The sequence below is a fragment of the Phasianus colchicus genome, chromosome 3, assembly GCF_987193195.1.
Source record: "Phasianus colchicus chromosome 3, bPhaCol1.hap1.1, whole genome shotgun sequence".
NCBI lineage: Eukaryota > Metazoa > Chordata > Aves > Galliformes > Phasianidae > Phasianus > Phasianus colchicus.
In genome coordinates, this window is record NC_143438.1 from 2,832,935 (window position 1) to 2,850,089 (window position 17,155).

At 43.0% G+C, this 17,155-nt stretch overlaps 1 protein-coding gene across 2 annotated transcripts in view; it reads left to right on the top strand.

Annotated features, from left to right (window-relative positions):
• The first annotated feature begins 363 nt into the window (after nucleotides 1-363).
• NFX1 (nuclear transcription factor, X-box binding 1) overlaps nucleotides 364-17,155 on the top strand; it is a 74,488-nt gene continuing 57,696 nt past the window's right edge. Inside the window, exons 1-2 of one of the 2 annotated variants that reach the window (XM_090136811.1) lie at nucleotides 364-521; nucleotides 14,698-15,738. In XM_090136811.1, the coding sequence (XP_089992937.1) occupies nucleotides 497-521; nucleotides 14,698-15,738 (1,066 nt within the window). In that variant the 5' untranslated portion in view covers nucleotides 364-496. The remainder of the gene's footprint in view (nucleotides 522-14,697; nucleotides 15,739-17,155) is intronic. The other variant, XM_031592008.2, reaches the window with a different exon arrangement.

Genomic DNA, 17,155 nt, shown 5'->3' on the forward strand with positions numbered 1-17,155 from the left:
AAACAACACCTCTTTTGTGCACCGAGCCCAAAGCACGGGACCTTTCTGCTCTTTCCTTTCTGCTTGACCAACAGGCTCTGAAATGCAGCCGGTACAGGGAAGGGCCACAGCCGTGAAGTTCATCGCCAAGCAAGCAGCCGATTTACTGCCAGCGCTAGCATTGCTTTGCCGCTATTACTTTTCCTTCCTTCCTCCCTTTCAGCCTCAAAACTCCCGACTTTCCGTTTATTACAGTGCCGGCACCCACGACCCGCTTCGCCCTGCGGACTCCGGGACCGCCCTCACCGCCCCTACCGCCCTCACCGCCCCTACCGCCCGCCCCGCCCTCACCCCTCGCCCCGCCCCTCGCGGCCGCTCGTGCCCGCCTGCTCAGTGCGGCTGCGCGCTGAGCTCCGCTCGGCCGAGGGGAGCTGGCGGTGCTGAGGCGCGTGCGCGGCCGCCAGGAAGCTGGACCGTGGGGTGGGGGCGGGAGCAGGAGCGGGAGGAAAGCGTTGGCATGGCGGAGGCGCGGCCCAATACAGGTGAGCGTGGTTACTGCGGTCGGGGGGAGTCGGGAAGGGGCCGGTGGGCTGAGCGGGACGCGGGGAGGAGGAGCGCGCATCGCTCCGCGGTAACGTCCGCGGGCGGAGGGCAGCGCTGCGGTGTTGGCAGCCGAACGCCGGCTGTCGGGGCTGTCCGGGCTGAGCGGCACCTGTTGTTACGTGCAGCCTGCGGTGCTGGAGGTGGCTGCGCTGTGCGTGTTCCGCAGGATGCGCTGGGAAAACTTTGGCCGGGAGCAAACGTGCGAGTTTCAAGTATGTGACGGGCAAACAGGACTCCAAAAAAAAAAAAAAAAAAAGAAAGAAAAGAGAAAAGAAAAAAAGGCAGTTGATTTCTGGAAAACTTAGTGCTTCTCAGACCGCCATGATCCCCCCGTTGCTCCCCGTGCTTGCCGTGCTCTGCAGAGGGCGGTGCTACTGACCTGCTCCTGTTGCACAGCCATTCATAGGACTGTGGTGTCCAGGCTGTTTCCGTGTAGAGGCTTGCACGGGTTCAAGAGATGTCTGAGGTGCCGCTGGTGAGTATTCGTGTCCCCCCCAGTGCCCTGCTGGTGACAAAGCAGGGCGAGTGCCGCATGAAGGAAATAGGAACCTGGGACGGAATTGAATGCCAGAAGAAGAAGAAATTGTTTTTTTGTTTGTTTGTGTCCAGTGCTGGTTTTTAAGGTGCAGGATTAGATTAACTTCTTGTTTTTTACTGGACGTGGTTGCTGTGGAGGAGGAGCGACCCTTCAAGATGCGTATTGCAGCCTAGCATTTAACGACCTGTAGTGTATTATGGGCACTTAGTAGTAGAAGAATTCTTATGCAGTTGTGTCTTGGGTATGTAAATAGGAATAATGCGTGCACGGAGACGTTCATGCTACTTACTGCTTTCATCACATCTTCTGTTTCTCTTGTGATCTGGGTAGACTTTCTGGTTAATCAATGTCACTTTGGGGTCACCTGATCAGCTAACTCCTCTCAGTGATAATGAAGTTGTTAAATTTCTGTCAGGTACAGAGTGCTGGACTCGAATGGCTGGGGATGAAGAAGAAAATACAGGTCTCTGCTTTGCGGCACCCTGAAGTTAATTCAGATTAAGCATATCATTAGTTTATATTTCAGGTACTGTCTTCAGTCTTTTCTGTTCTTAGCACCTGGGCTGTGAAGAGGAAAAGGTAATCTGAGTTCATTTTCAATGTTTTGAAAATTGGCCCATGGCCTTCTTGTGGGAAGGGGAATAGCCCATGCTTGGGATGTAGAGCCTGAGAGATTCAACAAAGGGAAGGTAGTGCAGGCAGCTGTTTGCTTGTCTATTCATCTTCTGTGCTACCAGACTGTGAGGCAGCTCTCATTGTCAAACCTTTTATGCTGTGCTGCATATGCATTGGGAATAAAGAGCCCTTAATAGATGTATGAAGCTAAATGGGATTACTTTAAAAAAAAAAAAAAAAAAAAAAAAAAGTTAAATTAATCTGAACAATACAATGTTTATGCTTAAAAATATGTCAGCTAACACAGGTATTGTCTGTTCTGGAGTTTTTTCCATTTTAGGGTAATGCCATGTTGTCAAGCTCGACTCTTAGGTATTTTTGGTTGTGTGTGGATTAAAATGCAAACTAGCTTTTGCCCTGGATTGAGTGTATGATTTTAAAACTTGAAATGTGAAAAATATTTCTGGTCGCAAATTCTATCAAGGGAAGCAGTTGAGGTCAAAGAACAGCTGTTTTGGGTCTGGTCAGATGCGTAACCTTTATAGGGTAGTTTGCTAATAGTGAATGGTTATTGAGACCCAGATGATAAGAAAAGTATAAGAAATAAAGCAGTTGTGTGGTGATTATTTACATTTCTATACCTTTCCTTTGGGGGGTTGGACTCAATGATCTCTGGAGGTCCCTTCCAGCCCCTACAATTCTGTGATTTTGATTCCAGTTTCCAGCCCCGTGCACCTAGAAGGCATATCCCAAATGAGAGGTTATATTATTTAATGGTCATTACGGATTTCTTCACCATGGGTAGCTGTAGTTGCTTTTGAATGTAGCTTAATGCTTTTGCCTTCACAATGACAAGTGAAGGCAAAAGAAACAGAACTAGTTCTGTTTACTCAGACAGCATAGTATTAAAATAAAGTTATCAGGAGGTGCTGTAAAGTGCCCAGCACAGAGGTTAACAGGAAGTGAAAGCTCATAATGCATTTAGTCCTTAGGAAAAATTTATTCTGTAGTAGATACTCTTAGAATTGAGAGGTTGTATTTCTTATCCCAACTCAATTTTTCTCCCATGTAGTCTTCAAATGGACCGGCCAAAACTTCATCTTCCATTTAAAATGTGGATGCATTGAATTTGGACAAATACATAAAAAGACGAAATCACAGCAAAATGCACAAATAGACTTTGGGTACCAACTGGCTGTCAGGCAGCTCGACAGAGAGGAATCTTGGGGTCCTTGGTAGACAGTAAGCTGACTATGAGCCAGAAATGAGAACTTGCTGCAAAGATGACCAACAGTAACCTAAACTGCCTTAGAATGTTGCCAGCAGGTCAAGGGAGATGATCCTTTCTCTACTCAGTGCTGATAGGGCAGTGTCTGGAATGCTGTATCCAGCTGTGGGCTCCCAGTATAAGGAAGATGGAGCTTACTGGAGACTCAAATCCAGCATAGGGCTATGGAGCTGAAGGCATACAAGCATTTTCATTAGAAGATGGTCTGAGAGAGCTGGGACCGTTCAGTCTGGAGGAGAGAAGGCTTGCACAGAGGGAGTAAAGAATAGGGATTCAGATTCTTCTGAGTGTTATTGAGTGGAAGGCTAAGAAGTAACAGGTAAAAGTTGACATGAAATTTTGTCTGAACACAAGAAAAAGTCTTTTCACTGTGTGGGTTGTCAAACCCTAGAACAGGTTGCAGAGATGCTGTGAAATATTTATCCTTGGAGATACTTGAATCGTGATTGTACAGTTTTAGAGGAGTGTTTGGGCTGTCGGTGGTCTGGAGAGTTCCTTTCCAAACCCAACCATTCAGTAATTCTATGATAATGATATTTTGTATGTTATTCTTTTTCAAATTTCTGGTAAGAATTGTGGGAAGGGAGCATATCTCTTTATTAAATCATAGAATGGCCGGGGTTGAAAAGCACCACAGTGGTCACCAGTTCCAACCCCCTGCTACGTGCATGGTCACCAACCAGCAGACCAGGCTGCCCAGAGCCACATCCAGCCTGGCCTTGAATGCCTGCAGGGATGGGGCATCCACAGCCTCCTTGGGCAACCTGTTCCAGTGCCTCACCACCCTCTGGCTGAAAAACTTCCTCATATCCAACCTAAACCTCCCCTGTCTCAGTTTAAAACCATTCCCCCTTGTCCTATCACTGTCCACCCTCACAAACAGCCGTTCCCCCTCCTGTTTATACGCTCCCTCCAAGCACTGGAAGGCCACAATGAGGTCTCCCCGCAGCCTTCTCTTCTCCAAGCTGAACAAGCCCAGTTCCCTCAGCCTTTCCTCACAGGGGAGCTGCTCCAGCCCTCTGACCATCTCAGTGCCCTCCTCTGGACCCGCTCCAAGAGCTCCACGTCCTTCCTGTGCTGGGGGCCCCAGGCCTGGACGCAGTGCTGCAGATGGGGCCTCACAAGAGCCGAGCAGAGGGGGACAATCACCTCCCTCTCCCTGCTGGCCATCTATCACAATTGGAATGAATGTTGAGTTTTGGACAGACAGATCATTTTGCATGAAAATGGATTGCACTTCTTGATTCTTCAAGCCTGAAACAATCTAAGTGCTATTAAAGGAGAAATCCAACCTTCTGTCAATCTGCACGTTCTCTGTAAATTATAGTGTGCTGTAGGTGAATACTGTTACATAAATTGCCCAGAGAAGACAGAAAATATTAAGGTGGTTGTTCTGGGGGCGTTAAACCTCTTCCTCACAAATTGGGAAGCTTCAGAATTTCTATAATGTGCTATTCATGGTGGCTTTTTTTTGTTGTTTCTTTTCCTGCTACAGTGTAATACAGGTGCTATGAAATCTGCATGGAGTGTTTTCTTTATGGCATGTGCATTGAATTCAGCTGATCGGACCATTTTGTATCTGGTCACGTGCAGATCTGACACAAGTAAATTAATGTATACACCCTCTATACTGTCACTGTCTTCAGAAATAATTATTCCTTTAGAATTGTTTTGATTTCAGGACAGGTATGTTCGGTTTACTGGGACTTTTGTGAGTGAGGATATAAGCAGAATTTGAAATGACTAGTGATTGCTGAATTGTCTGCTAAATTTTCTTCAAGGCTGTTGTTTGTTTCCACTTGCAGATAGTTCTGGTACACTTGACTGCAGTTGAGGAAGATGAAGTTCAATCAATACAATAATAAATGATTATGGAAGGAATATATCTTGCCTGAAACATATACATGTGAGCTCAAAGTTAGTAAGCAGAGAGTTCTAGTTATGTGCTAACATATCTAAGTGTTGGGTGGATCTTTGAAAATTTCTACTTCTATTATATTCTCTGTCTTTAGATTTAATTTGGTATTCAGTAACTATATACCTGTCAGCCTCACCTCCATCCCTAGAAAGGTAATGGAACAGCTTATCCTCAGCACTGACTCTAGGCATATCAAGGATAAGAGGGTTATTAGGGACAGTTGGCATGGCTTCAAAAAGGGGAAATCATGCTTAACCAACTTGATAGCCTTTTATGAAGAAATAATCAGGTGGATAGATGATGGCAAAGCAGAGGATGTGGTCTGTCTTGACTTCACTAAAGCATTTGATATTGTCTCCCACAGCATTCTCACAACGAAACTGAGATAATTTGGTCTGGATGATTGGGTAGTGAGGTTGATTGTGAACTGGCTGAGGAAAGAAGCCAAAAAGTTGTGGTCAATGGGATGGAATCTAGTTGAGTCCTTCAAGGCTTGGTACACAGGGACTGGTGCTATGCAATATATTCATCAGTGACTTGGATGAAGGAATAGAGTGCACTGTCAGCAAGTTTGCTGACCAAACTGGGAGTGGCTGATATGCCAGAAGACTGTGCTGTCATCCAGCAAGACCTAGACAGGCTGGGAGAAATGTAATGAAACACGAAAATGGCAAGTGTGGAGTCTTGCATCTGGGCAAGAACAACCCCAGCTACCAGTATAGGTTGGGGACTGACCTGCTGGAGTGCAGCACAGGGGAAAGGGACCTGGGGGTCCTTATGGACAGCAGGATGACCACGAGCCAGCACTGTGCCCTTGTGGCCAAGAAGGCCAGTGGCACCCTGGGGTGTATTAGAAGGGGTGTGGTTAGTAGGTCCAGAGAGGTTCTCCTCCCCCTCTACTCTGCCCTACACATCTGAAGTATTGTGTCAGTTCAAGAAGGAGAGGGAACTGCTTGAGAGAATCCAGCACAGAGCCACAAAGATGATTAAGGGCGTGGAGCATCTCCCTTATGAGGAGAGGCTGAGGGAGCTGGGTCTCTTCAGTTTGGAGGAGACTGAGGGGTGGCCTCATTAATGTTTATAAATATGTAAAGGTGAGTGTCAGGAGGATGGAGCCAGGCTCTTCTCAGTGACATCCAGTGATGGGACAAGGGGCAATGGGTGCAAACTGGAATCTAAGAGGATCCACAAAAATGTTAGAAAAACTTCACGGTGAGGATAATAGTACACTGGACCAGGCTTTTCAGAGAGGCTGTGGGGTCCCTTCTCTGAAGGCATTCAAAACCCACCTGGACATGTTCCTATATAACCTAATCTAGGTGTTCCTGCTCTGGCAGGGGGATTGGACTAGATGATCTTTTTAGTCCCTTCCAATCCGTGACGTTCTGTGATTCTGTGATTTCTCCTTTGCTCATCTCAAGACTTTGAGGATCTTAATGGATGAAGTACAAACAGATAAACAGCTTCCTACTGCTAATAATACACCTTTACCCCAGATCCTGATGTCCTTTTTTGTTTTACCTCTGCCGTGTCCTTTGGGGAGCCTCAAAAAGCCAAATCCACAGAGCAGTGACCTGATAGCACAGGAAGAGTTCATTGTCTTAAGCTCATATAGCTTAGAAATTACGAGTGCTTATTTAGTCAAAGGTCAGAAAGACAGAAAGTACTAATCAGAGTAGTATGTTTAGTTTTGATTTTGCATTTATCTGAAACTTCAGAAGGAAAATCTAGTTTTGTTGTGTTGTTTTTTTTTTTTTTCCCATCCAGGCAGTGCAACTGAATGTAGGAAGAGAAGTACCACCTCTGACACCTAAAAGTCCACATTGTGGTCTCTTTTAGCCAGTAGATATTTTTTTTGGACAGGACTTCTATATAATTTTTTGTTTTGCATATTAATTCATAATCATCTACTTAATACAGCATCTGCAAGATGCATTAAAGCACCTTGTGTAATGTTTCTTCAGTTTACTTTGGCTTGCTGAAAGTATGAAACTTTGATTATTTTGTGGAAATACAGGCTGGAATTTAGCTCTGGGTATTTCTTTTTTTTTATGGGACTTTTGCGTATGTACATATAAGTATACCAGAGGATATCAGACTCATTGTTAGTTATTGATTATTGTATATGTGTATGTATTCTGCTGTTTCTGGTCATGGCAGAGAGAGATCAGTTGTATTTGATAGAATTTACCACTTATGTGCAATTTTAAGAATGTAACAGCTGGCAGTAAGAATAAGATTTCTATTCATGGATAACATAAAATATCTTAATGAATTATTCATATTTTTGGAGGTGCGTTTAAATATCTGGTTCCCGGCTTCCCATCTGTTTCTTCAAACTTACATATTATTTGGGAGTTGCTTTTAAAAGCACGCACACTGTAAAGGAATGTTTGCTAATGTTCAGACATAATGTCCTGTGTCTGTGCTCATTGCCTCTTGTTCTCTCTCTGAGCACCACTTAATAGAGCTTATCTCTGTCCTTGTTACACCCTCCCTTCAGGGCTACACTGATGAGATATAACCTCAGCTAAAGTGTCCCAGCTCTCTCAGCCTTGATTCAAGGGGGGTGATATTCCAGACAGATATCATCTTCATGGTCTTTGGCTGGACTCTGATATGTCCACGTCCCTTTTCTACTAGGAAGCCCAGAACTGAAAGCAGTATTCCAGGTATGGCCTAATCAGAACAAAGGAAAAGGTAAGGATCACTGCTGTCCACCTGCTGGTAGTAATTTACCTACTGCAGCCCAGAATACTCTTAGATTTCACTGGGGCAGATGCACATTGCTGACTCATGCCCAACTTGGCATCCATTAGGACCCCCAAGTCTCTTTCTGCAAAGCCACTTTCCTGCTGGGTGGCCCTTTGTATGTCTTGGTGCCTGGGGTTGTGCCCTTCAGAGGTGCAATATTTTTTGCTTCCCCTCGTGAAATTACATGAAGTTCCTGTCAGTCCATTTCTTCAGCCTGTCGAGGTCCCTCTGGATAATAGCATGACCCTGTGGCATATCAGCCATTATTCCCAGTTCTGTGTCACCTGCTCCATCATCTAGGATCTGGACTGGATCCAATCCTGACCCCTAGGGTACACTCCTAGTTAGTGGCCTCCACCTAGACTGTGCTACTGATCACCACCCTGTTTGTCTGGCCTTTCAGGCAGTTTTCAGTGCAGCTCACTGTTTTTCTATCCATTACAAATATCAACAGCTTGTCTGTGAGGGTTCTGTGAATGACAGATTATGTCAAAGGCCTTACTGAAGTTCAGATAGACAGTATCAACTGCTCTCCCCTCAATTGCCAGGGCAGTCATTTCATCATAGAAGCTAATCAGGTTGGTCAGGCATGACTTCCCCATGATGAATCCATGGTAGGTACTCCTGATGCTTTGCTTGTCTTTCCTGTGCTTGGAAATGGTTTCCAGGATCAGCTCTTCCGTCACCTTCCCAAGAACTGGGGAGAGACTGAGCAGCCAGTGTAGTAGAAATGCTAAGTCAGGGCCTGAAACAGTGATTGAGCACCTGGTAGGAAGGCAGGGCCATCCAGGGCAGCTCAGGTGCATGAAGCACAGCTGAGTGACTGGAAAGGGAGGAGCCTTCACAGATCTCATATAAGGGTTGGCAGTGGAGACAAGAGTATATCACTGGACATACCTGCCTACCTGAAGGCTTCCAAGGGTAAGCTGCATTTTTTCTTTGTTTCTGTGTCTACAGTTGCTGCATTTGGGCTTATACTTACTTACTGCAGCCTAGTACTTTGCCACTGCTATTATTGGTGTGCTTTCCATTTCGTTATAACATTATGGTCTGTAGTTTTTTGTCCCTTCTCTTGAAGATGATAGTGATGTTTGCTTTCCCTCCAGTCTCCAGGCACTTCTCCAAATCACCATGATCAATCAAGTATTATTGAGAGTGGCCTCACAGTGACATCAGGGAGCTCATTCAGCACTTGTATGTGCGTTCAATCAGGGCCCGTGGAAGTATACATTTTGCTTGCTTAAGTATTCCTTGCCTTGTTTTGCTTCCCTTGAGGATGGATTCCTTGCTGCAGTTTTTCCCTCTTGTCTCAGGGAGCAGGGATTCCAGAAGGCAAGTCTTTGTAGTAAAGACTGAGGCAAAGGCTTTCAGTGCCTCAGCCTTCTTTCTGTCCTGTGTAATAGGTCTTCCCCTATTGTTCAGAGGTAGGTACACATTTTCCCTAGCCTTTCTTTTATTACCTGTGTACTTACGGAAGCCCTTCTTGTTGTCTTTGACATTTCTGATGAGATTTGATTGCACTTTGAGCTTTAGGTTTCCTAACTTCATCCTTGGATGTTTGGGCAGTTTCTCCATGCTTCTCCCAAGGTTGCCTGTCCTCACTTCCATCCTCCTCATGCTTCCTTTCTGTGGGCTCCTTGTACATCTATGCAATCTGCCTGGCGTTTCTGCCTAACGTACCGCTCATTGGGATGGACTGATCTTGATCTTAGAGGACCTGATTCCTGAATGGTCCCTGAGCTTTCTAGGGCTCTTCTTCTTTTCAGGGCATTGTTCCATAGGATTCTTCCGAGCAGATCCTTGAAGAAGTTGAAGTCTGCTCTCCTGAAATCCAGGGACACAATTTTGCTTTTCATCATTTTTCCTATCCCCAAGTTCACTGCAGTCAAGACTGCCTTTGGGCTTCCCATCACTAAGAAGACCCTTTGAGTTGAGGATGTGGGTCACAATTGATCCTGACTGGATTTCTTACATAGGTCTCATTGCTTGAGGCATAAAAATGACAAAAGACCTCTCTGTTAGAAGAACTGTTCATTTTTGGCTTGCCTGGGCTGCACTGAGTGTGCAGGAATTGTCTTAGCTGCATATAAAATATGTAATATAGTTAATGTATGTGTGTCAGCAACCTAAAGGTTCCTCACTGAAGAACGATCCTGAGATGAAACTAAGTATTCTGACAGTTTTAAGGGAAGTGATATTTGCAGCTACAGCCATTTATCTTGTTTTGTAAGGAGCTGACCTTGCTAGCTTATCCTGCTTTGCAAGAACTTGTTTGCAAGCAGGTGTTCCCTTGCACTGTATCATGTATTGGCCATGCGGGTGCAGTGTGCAAGTTGGGGGGAAAAAAAAAAAAAAACAAAAATCCTGCAGACCCTGGAGAGGATAAATCAAGAGGGAAGCTGTGGTGATCAAGTGAGGAAAAGTATGCTTTGAAGCAGGGATGCCCTGCTGACACTACCGATTGAATCCACTGCCAACATGTTCCTTCTTCTACCTGGTGTTTTGTCCCTCTCAAGGTAATAGAGTGCTTGCTCAGGGAGCTTCTGTTTTAGCTTACTAGGGTTCATATTGCACTTGCTTAGGGAGTTTCTGCTTGCCACTTTCTGGGGTTATCTAAAGTGAATGCCTGTGTGACAAATAAAACTTGTAACCCTCTGTGCTGCCCTGTGTGTGTGCTTGCTTGCCTCTGCTCCTGAAGCATCCAAGCATACGCAGAAATACTTACGTAAGTAACAATTTATTTTTTAATGTATTTTTATGAAAACATTGCAGAATCACCAAGGTTGGAAAAGACCTACAAGATCATCCAGTCCAACCATTCAGCAATCACCAATAGTTCTCAGGAAACCACATCCCTCAACACAAAATCCAAATGTTTCCTGGATCGCTGGCTCCAGGGTCGCTGACTCCACCACCTCCCTGGGCAGCCCATTCCAGTGCCTGACCACCTTTTCAGAGAAGTAGTATTTCCTAACGTCCAGCCTAAATCTCCCCATGGCGCAGCTTGAAACCATTCCCTCTAGTCCTGTCACCAGTTACACGAGAGAAGAGGCCGACCCCCAGCTCATTACAGCCTCCCTTCAGGTAGTTACAGAGAGCAATAACATCTGCCTTGAGCCTCCTCTTCTCCAGACTGAACAATCCCAGCTCCCTCAGCCGCTCCTCATAAGGCCTGTGCTCCAGACCCCTCACCAGCTTTGTAACCCTTCTTTGAACACGCTCCAGGGCCTCAATGTCTTTCTTGCAGTGAGGGGCCCAGAACTGGACACAGCACTTGAGGTGCAGCCTCTCCAGAGCAACGAAAACATAAAAGAAGTGGGGTTCTTGACCTGTTTCTGTGAAAACAGTGCATCAGTCTGGTTCAATGGAAGTGGTTGCAATTCTTAGTGAGTTCTCAAATGTGTTCGTTATGGATTTTTGATGACATTTTACTTGTCCTGTGCTTCATCCTTAAGAACAGTTGTTCACAAATATTTTTACTACCAAAAAAGAAATGGCATGAATAAGGCACGATTGTTAAGTGAGGACCTTTCAGTATCTGAAGGGGAGCTACAGGAAAGGAGGAGGCAGACTCTTTAGTAACGTCTGTGGTGATAGAACAAGGGGAACTGGCTTCAAGCTCAGAGAGCGTAGTTTTAGATTAGATATAAGGAAAAGATCTTTTACAGTGAGAGTGGCGAAGCATTGGAACAGGTGCCCTATCCCTTTAGACGTTCAAGGTGAGGCTGGATAAGGCCCTGGGCGACCTGATCTAGCTGTGGTGTTCCTGTTCATTGCAGGGGAGTTGGACTAGATGGCCTTCAGAGGTCCGTTCAACTCTAAGGATTCTATGATATTTTTCTCTGTTAAGATAGGTCTTACAAAATGACCAGGTATTTCTTTCAGTTGAATGTCTGACTGGAATTCTATTCCTTGTGAAAATTTATGGATAACGTATTTATGTCACATGAAAATATATGTAAATATATGAAGTAATGATGATGAATATATGAAGAAACTGATGATTTTTTTAATGGTCTTCAAACCTATTCTCAAATTCCTGTATCAAAATAAAAACCCTAGCTGCATGTTTTTTACTGCTCGCAGGATTGTGTTTAGCCAGCACATCAAAATGCATGAAGTTATTTGTCTTAACTTCAGCTTGCCATAGTTTAAGTTTCAATTCAAATGTTGTTATGGTTTGAAACATAGCACAGATGATTTTCACCTTGAAACATATTGATTAAGTAAGTGATCAAATCTACCAAAAATGAAGAATGACTCACAGATTTAGTTCTGGCACAAATTTTCCATTTAATTCCATAAATGACTTGATTTCATTTCACGAATCATAAAATCATTTTAGCCTTTTACCTTAATGTAGCTACCTTCTTTCAGAAAAGTAAATGATGTCCCCATAATCAGCATCCATACTTTAGAACTTCTGGAATTGACAGTGATTTAATCCTTGGACTTGATGAAATTCACATATATAATGATTATTTGTTTGACATTATCCATTTTTAAAGCATTCACGCATAAGTTTTCATGTTGTACGATGCAGTTTTATTTAATCAAATGTGAGTGAGTGATGGCAATTGCATCGTCTTCTAACTTTATAATTTCCACTTTTTTTTTTTGTCAGCCATCACAAGGGCACCAGGAATAGCGGTACCAGGTATTTTGTAAAAGGTTAAAGAAAATTGCTTTAGTGTATTTTTTTACTGCTTCATACAGATCACCAGGTTTATTTGTGTCTTTTAATGGTACCAAAGAAACTATTTTTTTAGTGAAATATATTTATCAATAATAATAAAAAAAAAAAAAGGCTAGTTGAACCATATCTGTAGCATCAGTACTTTCATCTATCACCAAAGCATACTATTTGAAATTAGGCAGCTTTACCCTCCAAACTTCTTTTGATAGGTTTTTCTATTTCTTCTGGCTACAGTCTGGTGAAACGTGATTTTAGAAAAATCCATTGTCTTTATCAGGACACACTGTATACCATGCTTTCCATACGTTGTTCAATAAACTCACCATCAGTAAATGCTTTTGATTTTTCTTTTTCAATTTGATTTACTACCCTGTAACTAACTTTTATAACAGAGTCCATTGGAGTTTTAACTTTTTAAAGAAGGTTTTGTTGAGATGACAGACTTTTTTTCAGTTCCACTATTTTGTCTTTACACAGCCAATAACGTTCCTTGATGTTATTGCATTTGACAGCATGTTTCTGTATACATCTTTTCAAATTGAATTGATCTCTGAAAACTGATACTATTTTCTTAGACATTAAGCACAGTGCCGTATTACTTGTCTTGACAAAAGTACTCGTCTGTCCATATTTTGTTGAATACTCTTCCTTCATCTTCCTTCTGCTTTTGAGATACCATTAGGCAGGTTGAAATATTAGTATTGGCCATCAGCTTTTTACTCACCAAGCAGCACAAGCACATGCCTCATTGAATGCATATGGTTTTCAGTGCAACAGAATGTGTGAGAAGGTGCAAGAAGTGTCAGCACTGCATTGCACCTTCCCTGTGTCCTTGTTTCAGCCCAGAGAGTGCCAATCATGCATTGATGTTTGACTGTCAATGGGTGCATGACCAGGCCTGGGCATGGCCCCCGCTCCTTGTGAAAGACAGCCAGCCTTGATTGCACTGGGCAGGCTGCGTGGTGAGCTGTGCCAGACTGCATGCAGCCTGCAGGTTGGACGTGCCTGTCATAATAGAAAAACAGAATGTCTTCTGTAATCATTGTACCATTTAGTGTGTTTGTTTACAGACAAGTATAATCAGGGTTCATGCAACCCTTGATGGGTTTTTATTTATATTTCAAATTCTTTGTAATATTAAAATTTGAAATTGTATGCAAAGGACTCTTTTTTTCTTAGGGTGTGTGTACGTATGTAATCATGATAGAGGTAACTTACGCCAGTGTAAAACAGTGACTGGCACACTGTACTATATGCTTACATACTGTGCTGCTTCAGTTGTTTTTCTGTTGTTTTTTTTTTTTTTTTGGTCTTTCCTGTAGAATCATAGGATCACCAAGGTTGGAAAAGATCTCCAAGGTCATCTAATCCAATCGTCCGCCTTTCACTAATATTTTCCCACCAAACCATGTTCCTTAGCACAAAATCTCTATGTTCCTAGAACACCTCCAGGGATGGTGACTCAACTTCCTGGGCTTAAACACCCTTTTGGAGAAGAAATTTTTTCCAACATCCAACCTCAGTCTTTCCTAGCACAACTTGAGGCCATTCCCTTTAGCCCTGTCCCTGGTTGCGCAGGAGAAACGACTGACCTCCACCTTGCCACAACCTCCTTTCAGGTAGTTGTAGAGAGGTATGAGTCCAGATCCCTCTGTAGGGCCTTCCTATCCCTAGGCGGATCAACGCTTCCTCCCAGCATGGTGTCATCTGCACACTTACTGAGGGTGCACTGAGTGCTCTCATTCAGGTCATTAATAAAGCTATTGAATGGGATAGGCACCAGTACCAGTCTGTGGGGAGCCCTACTTGTGACCAGTCACCAGCTGGAGTTAACTCCATCCACCACCACTCGCTGGGCCTGGCCATCCAGCCAGTTCTTTACCCAGCAATGAGTGTACCTGTCCAAGCTATGGGTTTCTAGGTTTGTCTGAATTCAGATGGGGACAGCCTGCTTCTGTGTCTGTAAGACTTCCTTCTTGAGGGGTTTCCAGTCTTCCTGGACTCCTTTACCCATCAGGACTGAATCCTGTGGTTCAGAATCTGCCTTCAGGAGGTCGAAGGTAGCAATTATACTGGTCCCCTTCCCAACTTTACCATGAGTCAAGAACTCCACCATTTTGTAGGTCATCACCATCTTTGTTTAAAAAAAGCAAGAGAATCGGTATATCTCAGCTCTAGTTTCTAAAATTTATTTGTAATTGTTCTGTCTAGTGTGGAATTGTTTAGGCCTTTGCCTGTATGGTAATCTTATTTTTAAGGGATGTTTATTTTTTAAATCTTTTGTCTTTGTTATTTGTACTTTTTAGGTGTGTTGAATCTGAATCCTGATGCCGATGATTCCATTTCCGGAGAAAGACTACCTACAGATATAAATTGGGTGAAGAAAGATAGGAAAGAATGTAGTAGGAATCAGAATAGAAGAAGTTTATTATGTCCTAGTCTGCCTGAAAAAGATTATGGAAGCTCTTCCACAAAGCATTATGATGTTTATAATCCAGAAAGTCGGTATGGGAATTCTGAAGATTTTCACCAATATTTTGGTACCAGTCGAAGTTCAAAGAATCGCAGCTTTCAAAATCAGAGGTGGCACAGATCAAGGAACGATACCACATGTACTAAAAGTAAGGTAAGACAAAGTACTGCAGAGGCTGCTGCTTGTCCTGGAATTTCAGATGCTGCAAAGCTACCTGGAAGAAGAGCACCTATTAAAGGATACAATGAATTTATCTCCTCAGAGAGTGACAGGGAAGTAGCTAATGCAGATAGCCGAGGAGCAAAGCCAAAGAAATCACACCTGGTACATGCACCTGGAAGAGGTTTCAGGGAGAAGGGAAAGCAAGTACATGAGCGAGAGAAGAGAATGAGCTCTAAACAGAAAGTAGAGCTTTTTGAAAATACTCCATCTTTGGATTTGACTCAGTCGGACTCTTCAGAATCTTCTGCTGGAAAGGCATTCAGTGAGGCACCAATTGGTAGTGGGGATGAGCAGAAAGGCTACAATTATGTAAACAAGAGATATCCCCGGAAGCCTATGTGGAATAAACCGCCGGTAGAGAAAGATTATCAGAAGAGACATGATTCTCACCATAGCAGAAATACAAAAGCGGGTAAGAAGTCTTCTCTTGCATGTACTGCAAAAGATAAAAATGAGAGGAAGAAAGAATTCTCTGATCACAAAAATGATGAAAATGTGACCAGCGAGATCAGAAATGAATTGCTTGAGTCTGCCAGATGTAACGGAAGAAAGTTTTTGCTAAAGGGGGATCAAGCGCCTTCCCTTAATTTCAGCTGGACCCAGTACTGGAAAAAACAAAGTGATATACCAAAAAACAAAGAAACTCATACAGGTAACCTTTATAAATTATCTTGCACTCAAGTATTAAAGATTCAATCTTAAGTAATTTAATCTGCCTTCAAATTTGACTAGTTGATGTTGTTTATTATTTCACGTGAGTGTAGTATCAATTTCTTGAGGGTAAATGTGGGGTTTCTGTGTAGGCAGGTGGTTTGTAATATAATAATTGTCTTATGTTTTATGTAAGAGCAGGAGCATCTCAGGACAACTGTGTTCTGTTCATAACTTTTTTCTTGCTATTTTTTTTGGAATGGTAGTGTGAAAAGCTAATTAGGAATAGAGAATGTGTCTGACTATTTTCTTGCTGTTTGAGAGCAGAATCATGTGCAATTGATAGTGGGAGGTGCACTCTTAGGTTTTTGCTCCCTAATTGAATTTTGCGCCAACTCAAATGGTTAGGAACTTAAAAGATGAAAAGTAAATCAGTTGAGTTTCTTCAGTGCCACAGTACTGGTTTCTGTTTCACCCCAGTTCCTTGGTCATACTCTTAGACAAACTTATGAGTGCACTGAGAAAATAGTCCTGTTGTATTCATGCATTCCTATTTTCTTTCAGATGCAGAAACTGAGGAGAGAGGTTTTTGTCCTTTTCCATTTGAACAAACATTGAAATGTCTCTTTAATTGGTTGCTGCAAAGCATCTCAACCTCAATTCTGCTGATTAGAATGATAGAGATGGATAGACTAATTCTTGTTACCTTGACTGAGCTGTTGAATCTTATAATTTTGCTTCTCAGCATCTCTTTTCTTTCAAAGCTTAGAAAGAGCATAATCAGGAAGTGTAAGGTAACTCCAGTAAGAGGCTCTCATCCTTTGAGAGATGCTCAAAAATCAGAAGCTTCCTTCATCCTTTGTAGCTCTGCAGGAGCCTGATGATCTACTTGAATCATGAAATTAAAGATGTTTCAGTCTTTCTCCCGGCCTTATTCTTAAATGAAAAACATATTATGTAATAACCAGAAAAAGGTAGTGGTCTTCTACAGGAAGTTTAAGGATCTTTCCACAATTGGAGCATTTCTTTGCTTGCCTTAATTGGGAGCTGTTTTGGAAAACACTATATACTGCCACTGCTTTTAGGGATAGTGTTTCTAGCTGTTTAAAGGACAGCTGCCCTCTCTGTGGACAATATAGTTTTGCTCTCACAGAGGTAAGTAAGGAAGTAGTTTTTGTTAGGGGTGTTTTCTTTATAGCAGGTAGAATTCATAGGGTACTGGATGTGGAAATGTCTGTTAATTCTAAATCTTGTGGTGCTTGATACAGGACGGCTAGAAAAGATGCTTGAAAGAATATATCCTATTAAGGATGGCAGACACTCCTATTGATGGCAAGTTTCCAGAAATCTATAGCTGTGCTATCAGTTGTGTGGTATAAAACACTTCTGAATTACTAGTCATTTTTCTTTTGTCAGTT